Source organism: Oreochromis niloticus, linkage group LG12 (assembly GCF_001858045.2).
Source record: "Oreochromis niloticus isolate F11D_XX linkage group LG12, O_niloticus_UMD_NMBU, whole genome shotgun sequence".
Taxonomy (NCBI): domain Eukaryota; kingdom Metazoa; phylum Chordata; class Actinopteri; order Cichliformes; family Cichlidae; genus Oreochromis; species Oreochromis niloticus.
This window is the reverse complement of record NC_031977.2, coordinates 4146250-4172481: the sequence shown is the minus strand read 5'-3', so window position 1 is coordinate 4172481 and position 26232 is coordinate 4146250. Positions and strand designations below refer to the sequence as shown.

General features: G+C 42.3%; 1 protein-coding gene across 1 annotated transcript in view; it reads right to left on the bottom strand.

The window, feature by feature from the left end:
• The window catches only part of niban2b (niban apoptosis regulator 2b), a 44732-nt gene that overhangs the window by 6904 nt on the left and 11596 nt on the right, over positions 1 to 26232 (bottom strand). Inside the window, exons 2-8 of the mRNA XM_005465418.4 lie at positions 17179 to 17309; positions 16740 to 16868; positions 16545 to 16650; positions 13106 to 13273; positions 4405 to 4520; positions 3571 to 3675; positions 1427 to 1589 (exon numbers count right to left, since the gene is read on the bottom strand). Of these exons, the coding sequence (XP_005465475.1) occupies positions 1427 to 1589; positions 3571 to 3675; positions 4405 to 4520; positions 13106 to 13273; positions 16545 to 16650; positions 16740 to 16868; positions 17179 to 17309 (918 nt within the window). The remainder of the gene's footprint in view (positions 1 to 1426; positions 1590 to 3570; positions 3676 to 4404; positions 4521 to 13105; positions 13274 to 16544; positions 16651 to 16739; positions 16869 to 17178; positions 17310 to 26232) is intronic.

Sequence of the window (26232 nt, the reverse complement as noted above, 5' to 3'; positions counted from 1 at the left end):
CTCACATACAAGGTCTTAAATAATCAGGCCCCATCTTATCTTAATGACCTTGTAGTACCATATCACCCTATTAGAGCACTTCGCTCTCGCACTGCAGGCCTACTTGTTGTTCCTAGAGTATTTAAAAGTAGAATGGGAGGCAGAGCCTTCAGTTTTCAGGCCCCTCTTCTGTGGATCCAGCTTCCAGTTTGGATTCAGGAGACAGACACTATCTCTACTTTCAAGATTAGGCTTCAAACTTTCCTTTTTGCTAAAGCATATAGTTAGGGCTGGACCAGGTGACCCTGAATCCTCCCTTAGTTATGCTGCAATAGATGTAGGCTGCCGGGGGATTCCCATGATGCACTGGGTGTTTCTTCTTCACTCACTATGTGTTAATAGACCTCTCTGCACTGAATCATATCTGTTATTAATCTCTGTCTCTCTTCCACAGCATGTCTTTATCCTGTTTTCCTTCTCTCACCCCAACCAGTCGCAGCAGATGGCCCCGCCCCTCCCTGAGCCTGGTTCTGCCGGAGGTTACTTCCTGTTAAAAGGGAGTTTTTCCTTCCCACTGTCGCCAAAGTGCTTGCTCATAGGGGGTCATATGATTGTTGGGTTTTTCTCTGCATGTATTATTGTGCGATCTACTGTACAATATAAAGCACCTTGAGGCGACTTCTGTTGTGATTTGGCGCTATATAAATAAAATTGAATTGAATTGAATTGAATGTCTCCTATCTGCAGCTGAAACCTTCTGAAACGGTCTCCCTGCTTTCTACTGGTCAACAGTGATGTTAAAATATCAAACTGTAAGATATTGCTATATTTCTATTATCTTTTTTTTTTTTTTTTAAACCAAGACAATGTAACATCTATGATGCTGACACACACACACACACACACACACTTTTACAATACATATGTTATGTATTTTTACAACTATGTAACAGTAAGTTGGTTCCTGATTAGCTGTGGCCTTTTTGTTAGTTTGTGTGTTTTCTTTGTGCTTGCTTGACTTTTTCCTGGCTAGTCTCTCTCTCACAGCTACATTTAGAACCAATCATTTAACTGCATGGATGCATGTCTTCAGCTTGATGTCATGGATGGATACACGGTCATTCCTTGTTCTAGCGTTCCAAAAGCAGGTAAAATATAGGCTTCATAGGTTTATATACAAGCATTTTCACTGATATATTACTGCCATGGTGCAGTTTTAAAAACAAGCAATAAACATTCCTATTAAGATATGAATCTACATTTACAGCTAAAAATGAACCCACACTAAAGAATTTTAAGCCTTGTAGATATTTAGAACAACACTGCTTTAACATTTACAGTTATTATTACGACTTCTACTTCCATGAGTATTCTATCGATGAAGGGTTATAACGAACCAAATGTGCTGCTAGTATTTGAACAAGGAGAAGTGTTGCTTTATGCCAACCTCTGATCTTGTTGGTCACGTGTTCCTTGGATGTGATGATCTGGTCCATGTCTGTTCGTACGGAGGCCTCTAAAGAAGAGCGGTTAGCCTCACACTTCTGCAACACTGCTTCATACTGAGTCTGGCACTGCGCCTGCACCAGGCTGTACACAGCATCACTGATCTACAAACACAAAACACACAGCTGAAGCCTGAAGCTAATGTTGCCAAACTGACACCTATGCGGTACATCGTCTGTTTAAGTTCCACATAGTAGCCTAAATGGTTTTGAATATGCATGTAGTAAATAAATTTGTATATCTGCATAACACAGAGTATTGAGTTTATAGGTGAATTTGTAACCAGTTGGGCTGTACCTGCTGGAGAGGTCCTATGGAACTAGAGACCTTTGAGGAAATGTAGTTCACCTTTTTTCTGTTGCATTCACATTACTAAAATAAGCTCAAAGCTTATACATACACTACCAGTCACAAGTTTTTGAACACCCTAATCTTTCCAGTTATTTACTGCAATTCAAGTCGTTCAGTCCAATGAAGAGCTTGAAATGGTACAGAGGTAAGTGGTGAACTGCCAGTTTAAAAAAAAAAAGGTAAGGTTACCCAAAACTAGATTTAATGTTCATTTCAGAGTTATACAAAAGGCCTTTTTCAGGGAACACAACATGGGTTAACAATTTAAATGTGTTCTGCAGGAGTGGAGGTGATCAAGCCTTGAAAGCTGGTGCTACTAATTCCTACAGATGTTCCAACTTTTCTGGATTACTTCCCCTCTGTCTGCATAAAAGCAGTGTTGGAACACACTGTGGTACCATACAGTTGTGAGCATCAGTTGAACAGTATTGTAACGGAGAAAATAGAGTGTTGCTACAAAAATGGGGGGAAAGGAGGACAAGTTTCTGAGAGTTAACAGCTTGTGTGATAGGCGGCTCACACGACAACAGCTTCAAGCAGCTTAATAGTGGTGGTAGTAAGAAAGTCTCAGTTTCAGCTGTGAAGAGAAGACTTTGAGCTGCAGGTTTGACAGGACGAGCTGCAGCAAGAAAGCCAGACGTCAGATTAAAACAAAGAGGCTTGGCTGGGCCATGAAACACAGACACTGGACTACTGCAGACTGGAAGAAGAATCAAAGCTCGAAATCTTCGGTTGATCGTGCAGGATCTTTGTACACCTTGGAGTAGGTGGAAGGATGGTTCCACAGTGTGTGGCATCAACTGTCAAACATGGAGGAGGAAGTGTGATGGTCTGGGGCTGTTTGTTGGATCCAGGGTTGGTGACTTGTACAGAGTGAGAGGCTCCCTGAACCAAAACCGCAGCAATCCATGCAGTAGCCTCTGGTATGGACCTAGTTGGTCAGGGGTTCATCCTACAGCAAGATAATGACCCAAAACATGAGTCCAAGCTGTGCCAGAACTACCTCAGGAACAAAGAACAAGATGGTGAGCTTGAAAACACGGCGTGTCCGGCACAGTCTCCAGACTTAAACCCCATCAGGTGGTTTGGGATGAACTGGACAGAAGAGTGAAAGCAAAGCCACCTACAAGGTCCACATTTATGGAAACTTCTGCAACAGATATGGGAGAATATTTGATTTCTATTGCAGAAAGAATGACACGGCTGTGTTCAGCTGTTACATCTGCCAAAGGGGGCTACTCTGATGAGTCAAAGTTTAGAATACACTTTAGTCTATAAACTGATCCCATGATTTCTTGTTTTAACTCCACATGCTTTTTGTACTATGCTTTCATTTCAGAGTGCAATGAGACATTAAACTGCATAATTTTCAATAAAAAACTGGAAAAATTGGGATGTTCTAAAAATTTTGGCCGGTAGTGTATATCTGAATAAATCACACAACACCTTTGTCATTAAAGTTATCCTGGCAAAATACCTACTATGTTTAAAACAAAAGTGCTAGAAAGACCCTGAAAAGTCCCAAGAATTTAAATCAACTATGATACATTTCATGTGTACTGAAAGCTTCTTATAGTCCATGCTTTCAACGTTCCAGAAGGACAAGGAGCATTTCAAACAGGTGATGTCAACATTTACAAGTCCCCCGATCATAGGTGCAGTATCCACCAAACTTGCAAGTTAACGATTATTTTGCAAAAGACTGAGTCTAATGATCGCACAGTTGTTTCTCACCAGTATCCAGTTCCTTTGTTTCTCATGCAGTTTGCCTTTGAGGCGGGGGGAGATGAGTTCTCTCAGCTCAGGGAGGAGGCACTCCATCACCAGGTTAGACAAGATCTACAAGGAAAGCAATTCCCACATACAAATGAGAGGACCACGAGCACAACCCACTCATTTGATCGTCATGGTAACCTTTCTCTGTACGTTTTCCAAGTTACCACATGTAAGGAAAGCAGAATGTAACAGAGTGACACACACAGGCCATGTGAGATGAACTACAGCGTGTGCAATTAAGTTGTCTTCCACGGAAGACAACGTAAGGTGGTTATGCTTCCATCAAAGTAACTCTGTTATCACATAATTAATAATACTACATTTTATTTGTGGGCGCCTTTTTAAAGCATAATCAGACAAACAGTAAAGAATGATTTAAAAACATAGCATTAGACAATAACTGGATAGTTTAATTTAAATGACATAAATGTGATTTGGGTTTGCAGAAGCATCTAGAAAAACCTGCTCAGTACTGAAACATGGACAGCATGTGCATAAAGCATATAATCATCCTTCTGACCATCAGAGGTGTTTGGTGAAAACTTTGAATAACCTCATGTTGCAATTCAATGAAAAATCAGGTTGAGGGAGGGCATTGAAAAAAAATATTTTTTTGATTAAATCAAGTGATTACTGTAACTTTTATATGCACCATGTTACATTTCTGTAGCAATCATCACACTTTGAAACCAGGTCCGGTACATTTTATGACATACCACCTGATTTAATTCAAACCCCCCCCCCCCCAAAAGTCAGATTGAGGCCACAGAAGAACATTTCTGCCAAAGCTACCTGTGATGGTGCACCACACATCATTTCCCAGGTGCCATACTGGCCTTGAGCTTGACGGTAGAGTCGCACTGCATTAGTGAAGGCTGGTGTCTGAACTTTTTTCTCATCTGACAAACCTGGAATTGAAGAATTAGCAGCCGTCAGTGAACATTTAACTGATAACTGTAGGTCTTCTATTAGAGAAATTATGTAAGTAAAACAGGAGGAAAAGCAGGGCTGGTGACAGAATGCAGCATCGTGAGATTAAGGAGACGCTTTCAAATAAACTAGTTTTCTCTCCTGGCTTCAGATGGTACGAGGGGATTTCAAACAAAAACAAAAGTGGAACATATCTGGGTAGTTTTACCAAAATTAATTTGACTTTTTTTTTATACTTTGATCATCAATCACACAGCTCCTAAAATGATCCACGGTTCATTTAAAATTGAATCCTTTTGTAAATGTAAACTAATGGATGGAAGGATAAATTACAGTTAACAGCTTCTAGTTGTATGCCTCCAACCAATCAAGTTGTAGTTTAAACCCATAACACACAAACTGTCACAGTGTCATCATTTTATCCTGTTGAAGAAAACACTGAGTTCACGAGCATGGACCTGGTGAATGAACAGATGACCCACTTATTAAACTGGGGGCTGGTTGGGTGCAGGAGCCCAGATGACTTTTTACAATGAATGAATTTTGTTAGCTTCATATTCAGTGTTTTACACGAGAAATGTAAGTTAAAATGATCAGATTTCATTACTCTGCTTGAACAACATTCAGGATTCATGTGCAAGTTAGTTTTAATTCTGTAGTAAAACAGATGTATGTACCTTGGTAAGGTAATTGTTTTGCCATGTAATTATAGGTTAGTTGTGTAAGGACACCGCTCTGCTTTTCATGTGTATCAGAGGGATTAATGACAATTTTGAGATAACGGAGGAGTTTTTGGCCATGTAATCTGTAAAGGGGAAAATGTGGGGAGGACTTTAATGACAGCGGGGCAGAGGTCATCAAGAGGCACAAGCTACCTCGGAGTACACTCGTCAGCGCCACCACAGATGGATCGCCGAATCTGACTGGAAAAAAGGTCGGGTTGCTCAAAAGAATCCAGGACAGGGTGAAAGAGGACAACCCTGAGCAGGAGGTCGTTTTTTTACATTGTATAATCCACCAGGAAGCCCTGTGTAAATCTGTACTGCACCTCGATTGTGCAGTGAAGCCAGCTGTAAAATGCACGTCATTAGAGTGAGGGGACCAAGCATCCAGAAGATGTCACAGAGGAAGCTGGTGTTGTTTGGCTCCACGTATGTGTGTGAACAGACGTTTAGTGTGATGAAGAACAACAAAGCATCCCACAGATCCCAGCTGAGTGATGAACACCTCAGATCTGTTCTGAGATTTGCCACAACAAAACTAAGAGGAAATTTCGATGCACTGACAAAAAGGTTGATCTTAATGTTTATGTTTGATATGCATGCATCTGGTGCTGGCCCTCAAATTTTAAAAGTCAATGTGGCCCCCGAGCCAAAAAGTTTGCCCACCACTGTTCTAAACTCAGATAAAACACAGGTTATTGTACTTGGCCTTCAAAATCATAGAAATGCAGCGTCTAGCCAGATTCTTACTCTGGATGGTATTACTTTGGCCTCCAGTAAGACTGAGGGTTCGTGGAGTCATGTTTGCCCTTCAGTCTGCATATCTGTCTCTAAAATCAGAAATATCCTGTCTCAGAGTGACGCTGAAACACTAGTTCATGCATTTATTACTTCCAGGCTGGACTACTGTAATTCTTTATTATCAGGAAGTCCTAAAAACTCCCTGAAAACCCTTCAGTTAATCCAAAATGCTGCAGCAAGAGTCCTGACAGAGGAAAGAGAGAGCATATCATGCCCATTCTGAAAGAAAAAAACCCCCCCAAAACAAAACAACAAGTTATCATAGAAGTGTATTATCCCAGTAGAGCACTGTGCTGTCAGGCTGCTGGTTTACTTGTGGCGCCTATGGTGTTTAAAAGTACAATGAGAGGCAGAGCCTTCAGCTTCCTCAGACTCAGGAGACAGACACCCTCTGTTATGATTCCTGGTAAAAGTTTCTCCTTCCCAAAGTGCTTCATCCGATCGTTGGGGTTTTCTCCGTCTCTGTGCTGTTGTATTGTACTCTTTACTAGAGATGGACCGATCCGATATTAGGGGAGACCGGGGATAGTTGTAACATTTTTGACATTTCTGTCTGTAAATTGGAGCTCTTTTAAGGCAGTGGATTCAAAATGTAATGCAAAGTATTTACATGTCTCGGCTATTAAACAGTGCAGCTATTTTCTCTGCAGCACAATTACCCATTGCATGGTACGGTCTCAAACACAAAGAGTGAAATGTTACAATTAACCCCATAGTCTGGGTTAGTTGTAACATATCCTGGGGTGAAATGTAACACAATGAAATAAGGGTACTGACAAAACATTAACATGTAATCTTTGATTATTCAACACATGAATGCACATAGAGCCATTTATGTAGCTATGTGTGTGACAGAATGCAGAAATCTAGCTATTGAACATATTCCAACCCCCCAAAAAAGACAAATTATGGAATTTTCTGCAACTGAATATTTCATTAATTTTGGTTGGTCTTCCCCGAGTTTGGCCTCATTGGCTCAGTGGGCATTATAACCTACAACTCTTGCATCAATTTTGAACATAACAATGAAGCTAAAAAAATGTAGTTGTGCACCAGCATCGCAATTCCATTACTTTTTATCATGGCTTACCTTGGTGTGGTTTGCAAAGTGCTTCAGAAAGATGAGGAAATCTGTTTCTTGCACCCATCCTGATTTATTTCCACTACCAATACTTCCTACTGGTCCATCTCTGACACAGTGGTCTGCATAATGTATGTGTGGGAACACAAACAGTGGAGGAATTGTGTTGCCAATGGCATTAACCGCATATACACAAGCGACCAGTGAACCTCTCTCTGCTGATGTCGTTGCCCCAACTTGTTTAATATAAGTTAAAGTAATTGTGTGGTAAGTTGTAACATCTGCATTATTGTTACAACTAACCCAGACTGTTGCTATTACAACTGACCCAGACTCCTATAGCCATGAACTAGCTAACATTACAGCCAATGTGTGATAGCCGAACTGAATTGGGCATGCACAGGATGAATCCCATCTAGTGATGCGCGAATCATGAACGAATCGTTCAATACTCGAGAATCACTTTACTGACTCGTGAATCATGATTCACAAGCGCAACTGACTCACTGACTCATCCCTGTTGCTGTTAGCAAACTAATTTCACTAGTAGAAATATATCTAGCTTATAATTCAAATTGTGAAGAAAAACACAACATCCAGTATCTTAACAAAAACATTTCTGCTCTGAACTGGAAGAAAAAACCCTGAGTAGAAGCTCACATCAAGACAATAGCTCCTCGGTTCACAGTAGCAACGCTCTGCTAACATGCTAACAGCACATTTGAGCTACTCACCCCCTCCCTTCCTGCGCTGAATCGTAGAGCGCGCGAATCACTCATGACTCGCTCACCCCCTCCCTCCTGTGCTGAATCATAGAGCGAGCGAATCACTCATGACTCGCTCACCCCCTCCCTCCTGTGCTGAATCATAGAGCGAGCGAATCACTCATGACTCGCTCACCCCTCCCTCCTGTGCTGAATCATAGAGCGAGCGAATCACTCATGACTCGCTCACCCCCTCCCTCCTGTGCTGAATCATAGAGCGAGCGAATCACTCATGACTCGCTAACCCCCTCCCTCCTGTGCTGAATCATAGAGCGAACGAATCACTCACTCACTGGTCGTGTCCAAATTCATGGGCTGCATCCTCCTGAGGACCCGGCCTTCGCGGTCTACGTGGGCCGGGTCCTCAGAAGGTCGGGTAGGCCGGAAGTAAACGGCTGTGAAATTGGACGGTCTAGCCTTCTGATTAACGTCACCGCTGTCTCGGTGGAGTTTAATAAACTCGGCCGTCTGCTCCTTGCTATGTAAAATATAACAGGACACTGGCATAAATTCTCGACCATCTCACACTTCTGTTTAATCAGTTTTCTGTTTGACGTTTATTCAGCTGTGTGAAAACCACCCGGGGGATTAATAAAGTTTTATTTTATCTTATCTAATCTAATCTAATCTCTTTAATCTCAGCCAAACCGATTTACTCACGAACAAATAAAACACTGAAAAAAGCCAAACAATATCCTTTTTAGGTTGTCTAAGTGACTTATATATTACGTTTAACCTGAGTAGCGAAAGTCCGCGGTGATCTGAAAATGATGTGCCGGGAGTTGTGCCGTTCTCGGCGACTTCAGTGACCCTCGAGCTCTCGGCTAGCTATCGAGCTGGTGGGTAACAGACGTCTCCGAAAACGTCGAAGCACTTTTGCAAATATGCAATACCTTGATAAACAGAGCAGCTATTTGAAGTTTACACAGCTACATTCTCGCCTGAAAATATGTTAAAAGTTTATTTTGTGACCCAGAAAGATTAATAAAAGTAATTTTAAAACTTAGTAGCGGCCGCCATTGCCGGAAACTGGAGTTTGGCTGGGCCGCGCTATGAATTCTGGGATATGGTGGGCCACGAAGGACACACCCGACTGTTAGATTTGTATTGTTGATTGTCATTTATGCTTAGAAATATTTACTCATATATGCTTAGAAGTATATAATCATTTGTAGATTGAAAGAATGTCTCATCCTAGGAGGCCTGTAACAACTCTGTGTAGCATGAAGAGGGGAGTGCATTTACTCCTCTTCAGAGTGTTCTGGCATAGATCACACACCTCCTAGGAGAGGTCGTATCTTCTCTTGCTGATATATGGTATAGCAAACATACGTATATCTGTTTTAGGCTAAGTGCCTTTTGTTTAGATGGACGGCTCTGGGGAGTCTTCCTGGGGTCACAGTTTGACCCACACACACAGATACACACATACACACACACACACACACACACACACGGTATTCTTTGTTCACATGCATACCTATGTTATATGTTAATGAACCTATGCATATTCATGTAACCACAATAAAAGAGCAGTGTTACGGGGGAGCGGACGAGAGCAACTGGGGTCAAGCGAAGGAAGGGCGCCTGTCCAGTTCTCTCCCGTGCACGTGAAACATAAAGAACTTGCCTACTTCGTGTCTTGCTTGCTGTGTAATCACATTGCCTTCAACGTTCCAGCGAATAGGGTTCAAGCTACGAACCTATCACCGACCCATCCTTCAAATTCGGGGAAAAGGAGGACGCATTTGTCGGCTGCATTCGGAGGAGTCTACAAATTTGGACAGCCTTCGGCGCGTCGCTGTGACGTAATCGGTCTACAAATGCGGCCTCAGGAGGATGCAGCCCATGAATTTGGACACGACCACTCACTCACCCCCTCCCTCCTGGCTCGCAGCTACTTCTTCTTCTTCTTCGTTGGCAACCAATGTTAAGGCGCACTACCGCCCCCTGGCTCACAGCTCAGTGGACATTTAGATGAGAAAATATATATTTGACACATGTAAGGAAAATACTAATAAAATAAAAATAAACAAAAGAAATGTTCCCTTTAGAAATTCTTTTGCTCTTTTTTGTTATATAAAATAGTTGTTTTCTTTAAGAATCACTCATCTTAGCAGTAGGATTTACATTAAAAGAGAAACAAATTAAGTTTGAGTGAAAATGTACATTTTTTGCACTCTCTGGTCAACTGACTCAGTGACTCAAATGACTCAAAAAACCCGATTCACTTTGGTGAGTGACTCATTAAAACTCGATTCAGTAAAAAGAATCAAATTTACCATCACTAATCCCATCATTTGAAACTTAGCCCTGATTGGAGAAATTGGAAGTGTTACAACTGACCCACGTTACAACTATCCCCGGTCTCTCCTACGTATCGGTCCGATACTGACGTAAATTACTGGATCGGATATCGTAGGGAAATAAAAAAATATAATCCGATCCATTAAATATCAAAAAAGCACCTCACAAAACTTGCGACACGGCGTAACTCGGCTCATAACCGTAGCACGTCGGAGCAGTGTGCTCACGTGATAGAGCGGCTGTGTGTATTTGTAGCCTCACTAGCAATCCGGCATTTCATCTCCGAGGAAGTTATCCCAGAGAGAAGTAAAGCAAGTGTGTAAGTTCATCTCTGAATGTTTGTAAAGCGTTCCCACGTTAAGCTTAACAACCGATACGTGGAGCGACTGCCTCTCTCTCTCTCCCTCCCTCTCCTGCCGCTACTTCAATCATGAAACTGATCAATGATCAGCTGATCGGCTTTTCTGTCGCGAGTCCGTCTCTCTTCTTTGTTTTTGGCCCACTTTGCACCAGAAAGAGGAAACCAGCGGCTGAACAACAGCAGCACGTTTAACCTTGATAAGCTGTTGTTAGAATGTATTTAATATTACTTTCTACACCAGGATCCTTTTCTACGTAGCTGACGGCTGGTAACTGTGCAGGGGCGGATCTAGCAAAGTTTAGCCAGGGGGGCCGATAGGGCATGAACAGGGAAAAGGGGGCACAAAGACATACTTTTCTTTCTTATTCTCATTTAAAATGTCTAGCTTTTAATAAATAATTATCTGAATCTTACACCCAAAGTTTTAATCTGATGTAAAATGTATAGAAGTCCATTACTGTATATAGTAACTGTTAAGTCTAATATACCCTAGTAAGCTATAGTACTTTTTCCTTTGGGAAGATACCATCTGTGCAGTCTGCAGTTCTGTTGAAGAAAGATGTTGAATCTATTTAATTATTCTTGAAAAATAATTGATTTCTGTGCATTTTTTTTCACACTGCATCAAATTAAAGTTGATTACGTCGATTAAGCATCATGAGGTGGAGGGTGGGGGGTGGTTCCCTATTTTTTTTTGCTGGGAGTTTGTAACCCTATTAGTTAGGTTGCTTAATATTTCTGCTAAGTACTCTTTAAAATACCAGAATAGGGAGGATGGAGTAGGTTTAAGTTTATTAGATTGATCAGTGTTGCTGAACTATGAAATACTTTGGGTGCAGTGTATTTTTTACATACAGGTATAACAGAATAGCTTTAGTGTTGTTGTTTATTTAAACTTGAGTATGAACTTATACAAAATGCAGCAAGATATTAAAAAAACAATTTTATTGATTAAAAAACACACTATATCGGATTCATATCGGTATCGGCAGATATCCAAATTTATGATATCGGTATCGGACATAAAAAAGTGGTATCGTGCCATCTCTAGTCTTTACCTTACAATATAAACTGCCTTCAGGCAACTGTTGTTTGATTTGGTGCTTTTATTTATTTATTTATAAACAAAATGTCAAAAAATTACAGACAGAAGCAAAAATCTTCTGAATCATGTTTAGTGTTAAATTTAGATCATCTCAGTATATTTGGGATTCAGGTATTTGTTTTAGTTTCATTTCTGATGGTTAGGGTAAGCATTATGTCATTTAGATGTCCTCACTAAGATATAAAAACGTGTGTGTGTGTGTGTGTGTGTGTGTGTGTGTGTGTGTGTGTGTGTGTGTGTGTGTGTGTGTGAGTGTGAGTGAGAGAGAGAGAGAGAGAGAGAGAGAGTGTGAGTGAGTGAGTGAGTGAGTGAGAGAGAGAGAGTGTGTGTGTGTGTGTGTGTGTGTGTGTGTGTGTGTGTGTGAGAGAGTGTGAGTGTGAGTGTGAGTGTGAGTGAGAGAGAGAGAGAGTGTGAGTGAGTGAGTGAGTGAGAGAGAGAGTGTGAGTGAGTGAGTGAGTGAGTGAGTGAGTGTGAGTGTGAGTGAGAGAGAGAGAGAGAGAGAGAGTGTGTGTGAGTGAGTGAGTGAGTGAGTGAGTGAGTGAGTGAGAGAGAGAGAGAGAGAGAGAGAGAGAGAGTGAGTGAGTGAGTGAGTGTGTGTGTGTGTGTGTGTGAGAGAGTGTGAGTGTGAGTGAGAGAGAGAGAGAGAGAGAGAGAGAGAGTGTGAGTGAGTGAGTGAGTGAGTGAGTGAGTGAGTGAGTGAGTGAGTGAGAGAGAGAGAGAGAGAGAGAGAGAGAGAGAGAGAGAGAGAGAGAGAGAGAGAGTGTGTGTGTGTGTGTGTGTGTGTGTGTGTGTGTGTGTGTGTGTGTGTGTGTGTGTGGTGTGTGTGTGTGTGTGTGTGTGTGTGTGACAGTACGAGGACTAAATTATTTCACAGGGTATTTAATGAAAACAGCTTTATTTCATTCACTATAGTCAGACTATCTGGGAGTATATATGACTTAATGGCCTGTCTTAGCTAATGCTGATTCTTTGAGTATGTATGTAGTTACTGTTATCAGCTAAGCTCAGGCTTCAGCCAAGTGGCTGACATCTTTATTGGCAAGTCTCAATCACAGTAACAGACTTAACAGTCAGTAAAGCAAAGACGGAAAAGAGAGCAGGAGCGCAGAAGAAAGAAAAGCACCGTGCAGATCTAGTTTTTGTTTACACCACAGAGAAGAATCCAGAGCTCTGACAAACATTAATAAAACTACTGAAAGTACTGCTCCAGTGAAATACCAGCTCTCTCTTTGTTTTGCAGCCTGTCCTCTAACGTGTGCCTTCCTCCTGCTTTGCATAGATTCCTCTAGTTTGTTATTTATTCTTGCTGTCCTACTATCATATTTTTACACCATGCACAGTTGGTGTGGAGCACCCACCATTTCGTTGTTCATGCACAATGACAATAAAGGGTTATTCTATCATTACATTAGCATGACTCACCATTGTTGGAGTGTCTGACACAGTCTTGGAGTACCATATGCCACTTCTGCTGCTCTTTCTCTGTCGTCACACAGAAATAGTAGTGGCGGGCATAAGGGTGCCACATTATCAGAGGGTACTGAGTGGCACACTTCAGAAAGGGGGAACTTCCCACCTTGGCTTTAACACCTAAAAATAAAATCATTGCATTAATAATACACTGAAAACCTGCCTTGAAGTTCCTCTGTAGAGTTAAACTGTAACAAAAATGCAACCAAGACTTCATCATGTTGCTCACTCATAGTGTGCAAACATTTCTGATTTTGCAGTCAACAACATTTCCTTTTAGAATAGAAGAATAGAATAGAATAATCCTTTAATTGTCCCACAAGGGGAAATTTGGTTGTAACAGCAGCCAAAAAGACACATATACAAACAAACAGTACACAGGACACAGAACAGAAACATGCACAATTTTTCTTACATATTTACATTAAGGACAATGGTTACTATAAACAGAGTACTGTACAGTTATTAAATTAAATATAAATAACTACAGATAAGAGGCAAACCAGGTTGTAGTGCGAATTGGTTGATTAACTTATTGCAGTTACAGCACAGATGTAAACATCTATGTTTGTTGGGAGCAGTTTTGATTGTACAGTCTGACAGCTGCAGGGAGGAAGGACCTGCGGAAACGCTCCTTCATGAATCTAGGATGCAGCAGTCTGTCACTGAAGGAGCTCTGCAGTTCAGCAACATTTCCATGCATAGGGTGGGAGACTCTGTCCATCAGAGATGTTATTTTGGCCAGAGTCCTTCTGTCTCCCACCACCTGCACTGGGTCCAGGGTGCATCCCAGAACAGAGCTGGCCTTCCTGATGAGTTTATCCAACCTCTTCCTCTCAGCTGCCGATAAACTGCTGCTCCAACATACAACACTGTAAAAAATGACAGATGCCACCACAGAGTCATAGAAGGTCTTTAAAAGCGCTCCCTGTACTCCACATGACCTCAGCCGCCTCAGCAGGTAGAGTCTGCTCTGACCCTTCCTGTAAAGAGCATCAGTGTTGTGGCTCCAGTCCAGTTTATTATTCAGGTGAACACCCAGGTACCTATAAGAGTCTACTATCTCAATGTCCACTCCCTGGATGTTCACCGGTGTCAGTGTGGTGGATCTGCGTCTCTGGAAGTCCACCACCAACTCCTTGGTTTTCCCGGCGTTGATCAGCAGGTGGTTCTGCTGACACCAGTCTACAAAGTCCAGAGTCCACTGTCTGTACTCTGAGTCGTCCTCACCTGTGATGAGGCCGACTATGGCAGAGTCGTCAGAGAACTTCTGTAGGTGGCAGCGTGGGGAGTTGATGGAGAAGTCTGCAGTGTAGAGGGTGAAGAGGAACGGTGCCAGCACAGTTCCCTGTGGGGCCCCCGTACTGCAGACCAGCATGTCAGAGACACAGCCCTGTGACCTCACATACTGTGGACGTTCTGTGAGGTAGTCCAGTATCCACTGGGACATGTGGTGGTCCACTCCCGATAGCTCCAGCTTGTCTCTCAGAAGTCGTGGCTGGATGGTGTTGAAAGCACTGGAGAAATCAAAGAACATGATCCTCACAGTGCTTCCAGGCTTCTCCAGGTGAGTCAGAGCTCGGTGCAGGAGGTAGATGATGGCGTCCTCCACCCCAATGCCAGGCTGGTAAGCAAACTGCAGCGGATCCAATGAAGACCTCACCAGGGGGCGCAGATGGTTTAGAACCAACCTCTTGAGGGTCTTCATCAGATGGGATGTCAGGGCTACCGGCCTGTAGCTGCTGAGGTCCTTGGGATGGGAGGTCTTTGGTACCGGTACCACACAGCAGGTCTTCCACAGCTGTGGTACTTTCCCCAGTGACAGGCTCAGGTTGAACAGATAACCTAGGATGCCACACAGTTCATCTGCGCAGCATCTCAGGAGCCTGGAGCTGACGCCATCTGGACCTGCAGCCTTCCGCACCTTGATCTTGCAAAGCTCATTCCTCACTTGAAGTGCTGAGATAGAAAGAGTGGATTTTGGGGAAGGGGTGTGTATGTTGGAGTCCACAGAAGCCGGGGGAGGGTGTAATGACTGGGAGCTGGGAGGTGTGAAGCTGAGAGGTGTGAAGTCCTGAGATGAAGGACAGGCAGTCCCTGAAGATGAAGGAGATTGCAGCAGGGGGGACGATGCTGTGGGAGGGGTGGGTGTTTGATCAAACCTATTAAAATATTTATTTAGGTCATTCACCCACCCCAAGTCTCCTGCAGCCTGGGGGGTTGGTTTTTGTCCTGAGATTGTCTTCAGGCTGTTCCAAACTCCTCTGATGTTGTCCTGTTGCAGCTGCTCTTCCATCTTCCTCCTGTAGTTTTCCTTTCCTTGCCTTATCTTCCATTTCAGCTTCTTCTGAACAACTCTCAGTTCCTGTTTGTCTCCAGATCTAAAGACTCTCTTCTTCTCCTTGAGGAGAGCCTTAATTTCAGGATTTATCCATGGCTTGTTGTTAGAAAAACAACGTACCTTTTTGATGGGTACGGTGTTGTCCACACAGAAGTTCATGTAATCCGTAATGCAGTCTGTGATGCTGTTGAGGTCATCCTCCAGGGGGCTGCAGAGGTTGTCCCACACAGTAGAATGGAAACAGTCCGTCAGGGCCTCTTCAGTCTCTGCCGACCATTTCCTTACTGTGCGTTTCACTACTGGTTCTCTGTGTACTAGAGGTACTTTTATTGAATGCAGCAACATTCAGAAGCACCGGTGGCTGCCAGTGCGACCCCTCAGCCTCCAAGAAGACACGTCTGCAGTCTCAGTGTTAAACTCCTGCATCGCCTCGTTCTCCAGTTACTGCATTCACAAATGTGCGTGTCCAAGCTGCCCGCCCGCTTTACCCCATCAGCCTTTTACAGCTAAAAAAAAAATATGATGATATAGTTTTAGAAAATAGAAGCTCTCAACTAACAGTTAAGAGAAATGGTGGTTTGCGTCACCACAGAGAGAGAGCTCAGTACCTTCAGTAACAACATTCAACCAGTAAGACTGAAGTCCTGTAACCTGTTGTGACAATTGAACACTTTGGATACACACTATCCACCCCAGCTTCACCCCACTGTGGTCTTCTGGGGGCGGCGGTTATAAGGTTGGAAACCTGCAGTCAGCTAAGACTGAACAAGTCACCTGCTGCTGATGATGAAACGTTTCTCCCACTGAAAACGTCCATCATCATCTTTCTGGGGTTTGGGGCAGGGTACACCCTGGACAGGACCATGGGCTCTCACAGTCACACGTTTACAATGACCAGTTAAGCTAACCCCACTGACTGCATGTCTGTCACAAGTTTCCTGTTGATTGGAGTTTTTTTTCCCCCTCATACTGTAATAAAACAGTTATTACCCGTTTACCAACCATAAAGTACACTCTCAGTACACTCTCCTTACCCTACCAGCTCCTCACCTGGCAAGCTGTTGCTGATCAGACTCAAGTATTGCTCCATAGATGTCAGGACTTTATAGCCGGCACAGTTGATAGTTCCTTTGGGATGGAGGAGTCTGTCATGGGACTGGTGGTGAAGCCAAGGAAGAACAGAGTTGATGTATTAGACAGTGAGTAAAACTTGCTCATGTACAGAGAACACTCCACCCATCTTACCGCCTTGTTGTCGTAGTACTTGATGTCATGGGAGTCTGGGATGAAAAGGAAGTGGTTCCTCCATTTCTTGTTTTCCTCCAAGTACTGAAAGAGGGACCCTGAAAAAATGGCCTTGTTCTCCAGAGAAATCTGTGACACATTTCACAACCAAAGAGAATCCTTTGAGTCATTAAAGTCTCTCTCTGTCCATTCAGTGCCCTTCTACAAGAGAGCCAAGAGGACCACTCGCTATGCTCGTAATCCAATCGATTAACAGACTACACATGCCAGCAGAGTAACAACAAACTCAAAGGCAGACAAAGACTTTGGAGCACAGCTCACTAATCTGTGAGGAGCATCAGTGTGACGCTCAAAACAATGAACCATGTGACACATCCTTACTGCAATGATCACTCATTGATGTTTGGAATAAAATCAGAGCTTTCAGAGGATTTTTTACCTTGCGGTGAAGCAGCTGAGGTTGCAGGGTAGCTCCTCCCTCTACGTCAAAGCGAACTTTGTTGAACAGAGCTACTGCGTACTGCTGCTCATACAAATGTCCAAACTCAGCAATCACCTTTCCGGTCCAAGCTGCGCACACACACACACACACACACACACACACACACACACACACACACACACACACACACACACAGAAGTGGAGTGATCTTTGCACAGAGTTCAAAACTATTTTACACTGTCATTTTTTTCCATTTTCTACGTACAAGGACGGGAACAGCTGGCACACTGAGCATTAAAGCTTCAGCGTATGAAGCTACGGTGGACCAACACTGAGGTGTCATTGGAACAGCATACAGGTAATGTTAAAAAAAGAAACACACCTCCACATTAAAAAAAGATATAAAGATAATCTTCCAAATATATATCTATACGTGTAAAAACAGACAGAGAACAATATTTTATTTCAGGCTGAGATTCTTCCCAGCTCTAAGCTTAAATCAGTCATTTACATCACAGGTTCTCGCCATTTTGCCCCCACAGGAGTTTCTGCATAATGATACAGTTTCATTAGGCTGAGGTCTGGGCTTTCATGGAAAACTGAGACACCTCTTCTCTTTTTCAGCCATGTAGATTTGCAGGTGTAGCTATAAAAACTGGGTTGTTGGGCCACACTTGCAAACAGTGCATACAATTAAATCTGTGCAAATGTTTCATGATGAAAGAAAAAAAAATCTATAATCAGAATTTTGAACCTAAATTCGTTTTACAAAACAAATTATAAGGGCCTGGCTGTCTTTACACTGATGCTACTACTACTGTTAACAACGACACTTCCCTTTGGTTATTATATACAGCAAAGCCGTTTACCAAATTGTCATATTCTAACAAGAAGCTCAGAATTAAAATGAAATTAAAAAATTACCACCATGTAAAGAAAATGAAAAGACTCCCATTTTCCAAATGGGACTGTCTTATCCCACACAGCCTGGATCTTACCACTTAGTCTAATTTCTTGGCCCTGGCCCACAGACAGTGGAACCATTCCTGTCTTCCTTCTGGACCTTGTTAAAGTTTCTTCAGGCCGATTTGCTCCTGCGTTCTTGCCTTTTTGGTGCTGCCTTCTTTAAAAACAGTCACAGCTTTCTCTCCACTTCACCTCCAGCTAACCTTGTTTCCTTATATAGAGAAATCAGGGCGTGGCGGTATGCAGATAGTAAGCAGACTACAAGATGTAAGCACAAGCCTGTGGAGGCAAACTGACTAACATGTGCACGGCGGTAAGAACAAACTGGTCGGCATGCACGTGTCATGAATCCAGCGGTGAAATGGATTTTATTTTTTTTGCACATGTTGAGAACATTTCCACACACATACAGGTGAATGAAGCCCACTGTTCTGTTGTATGATCAGTTTTATGAACAGTCACACAGATGGTCTCACTGTCAGGTTCAAACAAAGCGGCCTGAGGCTGAATTAAATTCATCCAAGGCCAACCTCTGGCCTTTATTATTGGAACAGGAATTCGGCCCGCTGAAAGCAACTGGCCTCCTTTTATACTCGACCTGCCTCAGGTGAGCCTCAGGAGCCAAAGTCTAAGAATGGAAAAACAAAATGTCTGAAGAAACCAGCAGAAACCAAACCACAAAGAAGAAACATTTACATGTATACAAACTCTTACAGATAATGAATAATTATACAAATACTATTTGTATTCATTTATCCTCTCTCATTCTGTCATCCATCTGTCCCCAGCCACCACCCCAACTCCCACCCAGAAGCCTGAATCATCGTCCCCACCTGTGCTCGACGGGTGGGGGCAGATAAACTGGGTTGGACCAGTGTGGATGGCTAAACATCTGAATTACGGAGTGTCCAACTCATTTTACACACACATGCAGCCCAGATTCCAGTCTCACGTTAAAACTGTGCAGCGTCTTCACCGTGTGTTCAGTGTTATCAGTGTTTGTGTTTAAAACTGGGGGCTGTGTGGGCTTAATGTTGTCACTTTTTATTCAGACGCTGTTTGTATTGCAGGTCTGTTTTCAGAGGTTGAAACACTCTGGTTTAACATCGGCGCGCTGCAAAGCTGTACGTTAAAGGAAGCATAGAAGCAAAGACTGCATCAAGAGTTTTTTATTATTGAATTATTCAAAATTCTCAATGTATTGCAGCCTAGAAGGGTTAACACAAATCATTTAGACCCACAAATGAGTGACCTGGAATGGTGAGGAGTCATAGCAGAGCAGTCAGTTCTGAGGAGGCTTTGAGGTGACTGTTGACATTATATGAATAACATTGAATTTAAGTAACATATTGAAGTTGTAGCTGCAGTCAAAACTGCAATAGTAGAGCAAAGGCTGAAAAAGTTGGTGGCAGGTTTCTGTAAACATTTGTGTCGCTGTTTTTCACATCATAAACTGAATATCAATGACTGGGGTGGCGGTTGGACACAGATACTGCAGGCGCATGTGGGAGCTACAGGGCTTTGGTTTAATCATTTCACTGGTTTTTGCACATTAGCCATGAAGAAAAAAAAAAAAGGAAAAAAAGAAAAAACTCCAATCCCCTGCATCCATCCCAGAGAAATGTCATGTTATGTAAGACATGGGGAACCTGTAACAACTGCAGAGAGCACCTCTCACAATAAATGAAAAATAATTTACTGCCTGGAAATAATGAGAGCAGTACTTTCTGCATAAGCTACACACACTGACAGTGACAAGCTCCCATGAACACCAGAGATTACCAAACCTCCACAGCACATTAAACAAAACTACTAATAACTGTATGCCATATCCTTATCTTAAATGCATTTACAAAGTCATTCATTGTTTGTCTTTCTCTAACACAAAGCTGGGCAGTATTTTTCTGTCTACTTCTTCATTGTGTGATAAATACAAAGCGATGGAAGGAACCGTTGGCCACCTTTTCTGGTCCTGCTCTCGGGAGTTTCTGGGAAGAAATATTTAATATATAAAACCTGATTTATGACGGCATACTTGCAGTGTTGAGCACATTCAGATAGCCTTAATGTTCTGACTCAGTGAAATCTCTGTTGCCCTGTCCAACACAGAAGATTGTTCTCGTCAGACTCTAATATTTCTCTTGAACTTTTGATTTGAAGCTGTGTTTTTCTTTTTTTTCTCTCCGCTGTTGTTATTGTGGAAAGTTTTTCCTTTGTCTTGTCTGATTTTATGTAATTTTGAACTTAAAATAAACATTCAAACAATACCATTTACAATACAAACTGACCAAAAGTTATAGCAGGGCTCGCAAAATCGCTAGCCCGACGTCCCGGGGCTAGCGATATTTCCAGTCGGGCTACCATAATCTATCTCAGCCCTGCCCGTCGGGCTATCATAGGAAGTAAAAATATATGTCAATGCCTTTGCTTTCTTTCGCAAATTTAGCTGAGTAATTATGTCATTGGCATCGATGAGCCTCTGTCAATATGTGCCATATTGTAATCGCGTTTGAATTTGCGCTTGTTTTTTACCTTCAGTTTCACTTTGCGATCGCGCAAACTGTGTATAGAGAGTGGCAGTATTGATTGGTGAGTGACGATTAATTGCGCACCAATTCCTCGGCAATCCTGTTATCATTTGTAGCAGCGACAGGTAATAAACCAGTCCTCATCAAAGAACAGTGCTCTTTAATGAATGCAGCACATAACTTTACATCGTAGAGGTAACAGGGAGACGCATCGAGTTATCAGTTAGAATATAGTTAAGACGGCTAACTCTACAATTTCCCGACTGCACTTTCCTCTTATTTCACGACACCACCCTCTAGTGGTGCAATATGGTATAGTCAGACAGGACACAACATCACTTACTAGCTTACTCTTCAAACGTGGCAAGTGAAATCTCCCGCAGCAAGCTTAAACGTGCTAGAGGTTGATTGCGCAGAGAATAAAAAAAAAAAAAAAAAAAAAATCGCTGGCATGTGTAAAGACAGATGGATTTACGCAGGTATTTTAGTTCTGCTGAGCCAAAAAAGACAGGTCAGGATGAAGAAGGGACAGGCAAAGAAAGGCCTACCACAAAGCGGAAAAGTTACGACAAATCAGACTACGAGGCAAAAAGAAAGCGCAGTTTTTTGGTTTCATGGACAAAAGAATTTCTGTGGCTGGAATATGACAAGGTAAATAACATGATGTCCTGCCGGGTGTGTCGTGAGTTTCCCTCGATTTCTGAGTCGACAAGCACCTATGTTACTGGGACCAGTAATTTTAGGAAAGACCCCATCAGAACTCATGAGAAATCTCTGCATCACAAGAAATGCATTGGTGCTCAGTCCGCAGCATCTGTCCCAGAACAAACACCAATTGCAAAAACCATACTAAAAATAAACCAAGCACAACAAGAAGTCCTGAAAAAGCTGTTTAGAGCAGCGTACTATGTTGCAAAGAGTGAACTACCACTGGCAAAATTTAGCAGTCTTTGCAAACTTCAGAAAGCAAATGGCCTCGATCTTGGTTCCACTTACCTCAATGACCATGCTTGCAGAGAGTTTATTGGAGCAATAGCACAAACTTCAAGAGACCAGATTGAAAAGGAAATTCAAGAAAGCAGGTTCTTATCCATTCTTGCAGATGGCAGTACAGACACTGGTATAATAGAACAGGAGTTGGTTCACGTCAGGTATGTGAGGGATAATGGTGACGTATCCACATACATGATCAAATGTCAGCCAGTCAAGAGTGCAAATGCTGCAGGTATTTTAGAGGCTATTGATGAAGCAGTGAACACCATGGGTATCAGAGAAGACACATGGAAAAAGAGTGTGCAAATTTTGAAGGTGCTGCAGTGATGATGGGTGAGAAAAAAGGAATAGCTGGGAGACTGAAACAGAGGATACCTCACATCATAACAATCCACTGTGTGGCACACAAACTAGAGCTAGCCGTGCTGGATAGCGTGAAAGGCTGTGAGTACCTGGTGAAATTTGAAGATACACTGAAAACCATCTTTAAGATGTACTACTATTCCCCAAAGAAGCGAAGAGAGCTGACAGAAATAAGTGAACTGCTAAATGAGAAGATGGCACATTTCAGTGGCCTGAAGAGCACACGGTGGCTTCCAAGCTGGCTGAGATGTCTAAAGGCTGTGGAAAAAAATTACACTCCCACTGTTGTTCATATGGAGAACATGGCAGAAGGAAGTGATGTCAAAGCCGAGGATGCAGCCAAGGCTAAGGGGGTGGTGCAGGAGATGAAGACTGAGAAATTTGTTTGCTTCCTGCATTTCATGTTGGACTACAGTACCATCTTATCCAAGTGCTGTACTGATTTTCAGCATGATAACCTAAACATCACACGAACAAATCAGTTAGTTGAGAGCACAACATCACGCTTACTCAGCCTAAAAACAAAACCAGGAGAATATCAGAAAACCTTGGACACAAAGTTCACAGCGAACCAGGATGGTAGCATTTGCTACTGTGGAACTCGGCTAACAAAAAGTCAGCGACCTGCTAGAAGAGGTGAGGGAACAGACCAAGACACCTTTGGTGCAGAGATCCAGAAGATTATTGACAACACAGTCAAGTACAAGTACAACAGATTTAAAAATCTCCATGAAAAGCCTCTCTCTTGTTTCAAGGTTTTTGACCCTTGCACTCTTCCCTACCCCAGAGAAGAACTAGCAAATTGTGGGGATGAAGAGGTGGATTATCTTGTCACACATTTTGCCTGTTTGCTAGATGCAGAAGAGAAAGAGAAAATTCCACAAGAATGGATGGATCTAAAAGTGTGGCTTGCAGAACGCCGGGGTCGCAAAGTAGATTGCTTGTACAGAGATCTCCTCTCTGACAAGCCAGAACACCTCTCTCATATCTTGTTGCTGGTGAAATTAATGCTGAGACAGTCCATCAACAGCCATCTGTGAGAGAGGATTTTCTTGCATGAACCGAGTGAAGACAACACATCGTACCTCTCTACACCCTGAAACACTGAATGACTGCATGCAACTCTCCATTAATGGGGAAACAGTTGAATCTTTTTGCCCTGACAAGTCGATTCGTTTCTGGATGTTTTCTGGAAAAGGTTCAAGACACCTGGATCATAAAACCCCGACAAGAACAAAGAGCAGTGAAATGGAGGGCAATGCACAGGAAGAGAAAGCTGATGAAGGAGATGCTATGCCCTCAACGTCGAGTGGCATTTTCTCATCCGAGACTTCAGTGGAAATTTCAGATTCAGGATCTGACACAGACTAATTCATGTTCTACACAGTTCTAACAAGTTCACAGAAATTTCTGTTTAATTAGAACCAGATATTTGAGTTGATTGTAATGTTTATACAGTTGTTGTAATTTGTGTTTTAACAATTTTTTGATTGATGTTTTGTTTCCTTTACAATATTATACAATAAAAATAATCTTTTTTATTTGGGCTACTTAAATTTATTTTGGGCTACCAAAAACTAAAGAGTGCCTGCCCGAAGGGCTACCAGGGATTTTGAAATTTTGCGAGCCCTGTATAGTCTTGATATTCTGAAGATTGTATGACAAAAATATTAGATTCCAAGTGTCTTTGGATTGATTTAAACACTATGTGGAAAAACTGTAAGTCATTCAGTTTTTCAATCAATTTTACTCACACTACATTGCCAAAAAAATTTGTTCATCCGTTTTCACAAGCATATTAACTTGAGTGACATCTCATTCTTAATCCATAGGCTTTAATATGATGTTGGGAACCCTTTGCAGCTACAGTCAGGGAAAAATAATATTTGAATCCCTGCTGATTTGAATTGAATCCCTGCTGATTTTTCCCTACTAACAAAGAACTGATCAGTCTACAAATTCAATGGTAGGATTATTTGAACAGTAAGAGACAGAACAATAAGAAAATAAATCCAGAAAAATGCATTTCAAAGAAATTATGAATTACTTTGCATTTTCATGAATGATTTAAGTATTTGATCCCCATCAATCAGCAAGATTTCTGGCTCACAGGTGTATTTGATACAGGTAATGACCTGTGTCAAATACACCTGTGAGCCAGAAATCTTGAACTGATGTTGGGGCCTTCTCAACTCGTCACCTGTATAAAAGACAGCTGTCCATAAAAGAAAATAACTGATAAAATAACCATAAAATGACTGCCAATCTCCCTCATTATGGAGCTCCCCACAAGATCTCACCTTGTGGAGTTTCAATGATGATGAGAGCAGTGAGGAACCAGCCCTGGGTGAAAGTGTTGTGGTCAGATGAGACCAAAATCGAGCTCTTTGGCATCAACTCAACTCAGCGTGTTTGGAGGAGGAAGAATGCTGCGTATGACTTCAAGAACACCGTCCCCACTGTCAAACATGGAGGTGGAAACATTATGCATTCGAGTGTTTTTCTGTCAACTGCTGGACAATTGCAGCGCATCAAAGGGAGGATGGACCGCCAAATCTGGGGTGAGAACCTCCTTCCCTCAGCCAGGGCATTGAAAATGGGTCATGGGCAGGTATTCCAGCATGACACACGCCTAAGGCAACAAAGGATTGGCTCAAGAAGAACCATATCAAGGTCTTGGAGTAGCTGAGTCAGTCTCCAGACCCATAGAAAATTTGTGGAGAGCTGAAGGTTCGAGTTTCTAAACATCAGCCACAAAACATTAATGACTTGGAGATCTGCAAAGAGGAGTGGGACAAAATCCACCCTGAGATGTGTGCAAAAGCTTTCACTAAATACAAGACACGTCTGACCTCTGTGATTGGCAAAACCTTTGTTGGCACAAAGTAGTAAAGCACATTTTCAAAGGGATCAAATACTTATTTCGTTCATGAAAATGGAAATTACTGTGTAAATTGGAGTGCATTTTTTTTGGATTTTTTGTTATGGTTCTGTCTCTCGCTGTTCAAATAAACCTCCCATTGAAATCATGAACTGAACATTTCTTTGTTAGTGGGCAAACTTACAGAATCAGCAGAGAGGCTCCAGGAATTTGAACCGTGTAACTCTTCCTGGAACGCTTTCCTCAAGGTTTAAGACTGCAAATATGGGAATTTTTGACTAATCTTTTACGAGCTGCATTGTGAAGTTGGACACTTGTTTGATGAGAACACCTGGTTGGCAATCTCTGATCCAATTTATTCCAAAGGTTTTCTACTGGGTTAAGAATAGGACTCCATTCAGGCCAGTTCTTCCACACCAAAGTCACTCACTCATGTCGTCATGGAGTTTGTGCACTGGTGCACAGTCATATTGGAACAAAAAGGGCCCATCATCAAACTAGTTCCACAAATTTGGGAGCATGAAAGTGTTTAAAATGTTTTGGTATACTGAAGCATTACAAGTTCCTTTCAATGAAACTAAGTAGCAACTCCTCAAAAACAACCCCCTCCAAACTTTACACTTGGCACAGTGCAGTTAGACAAGTACTGTTCCCCCGGCAACCGCTAAACTTAGACTCGTCCATCAAACTGCCAGACGGAGAAGTTAGATTCCTCACTCCAGAGAAATGTTGCCACTGCTCTAGAGTCCAGTGGAAGCGCGCTTTACGATTTGGATGAAGCTCATAGGCCAAAGTTGGCGACCTCTACGCAGCAGATTTAGAGTGTAAAGACCCTTTAATATTACAGAGAAAGCCCCCAAAAAACACAATAATCTGTCTCCAAGTACTTGCTTAACAATTAACAATCATCTCGCTCCCCCTTAAAAAAGAAAACAAACAACAACAAAAAACAGTGTTGCACTTCATTGTCATATTTTCTGTTCTTTATAGATTTTTACAAAATTTCTGTTGTAGGTATCATAGTGATCATTTTCTACAGTCATATGACTCAGGTTCATCTGATCTAGCCCCAACTATTTGCCAGAAGTGCAAATAGAAAACAAACCAAAACCTGGAGGTGCCATTCCTAGGAGGGAGAGCGCAGGCCTATTTAAACCATCCGGATGCCTCTACCCTGGTGTAAACCAATCAAATTAACTACCCTCCCCACCACTGAACCTCTGCAGGGAGTAACCCTACTGTATACAAAAAGGGGAGTGGCCATAACAAAACGACCTGCTCTACTCCCTGAGCTACAGCCGTCCCAGACACAGAGTGAGT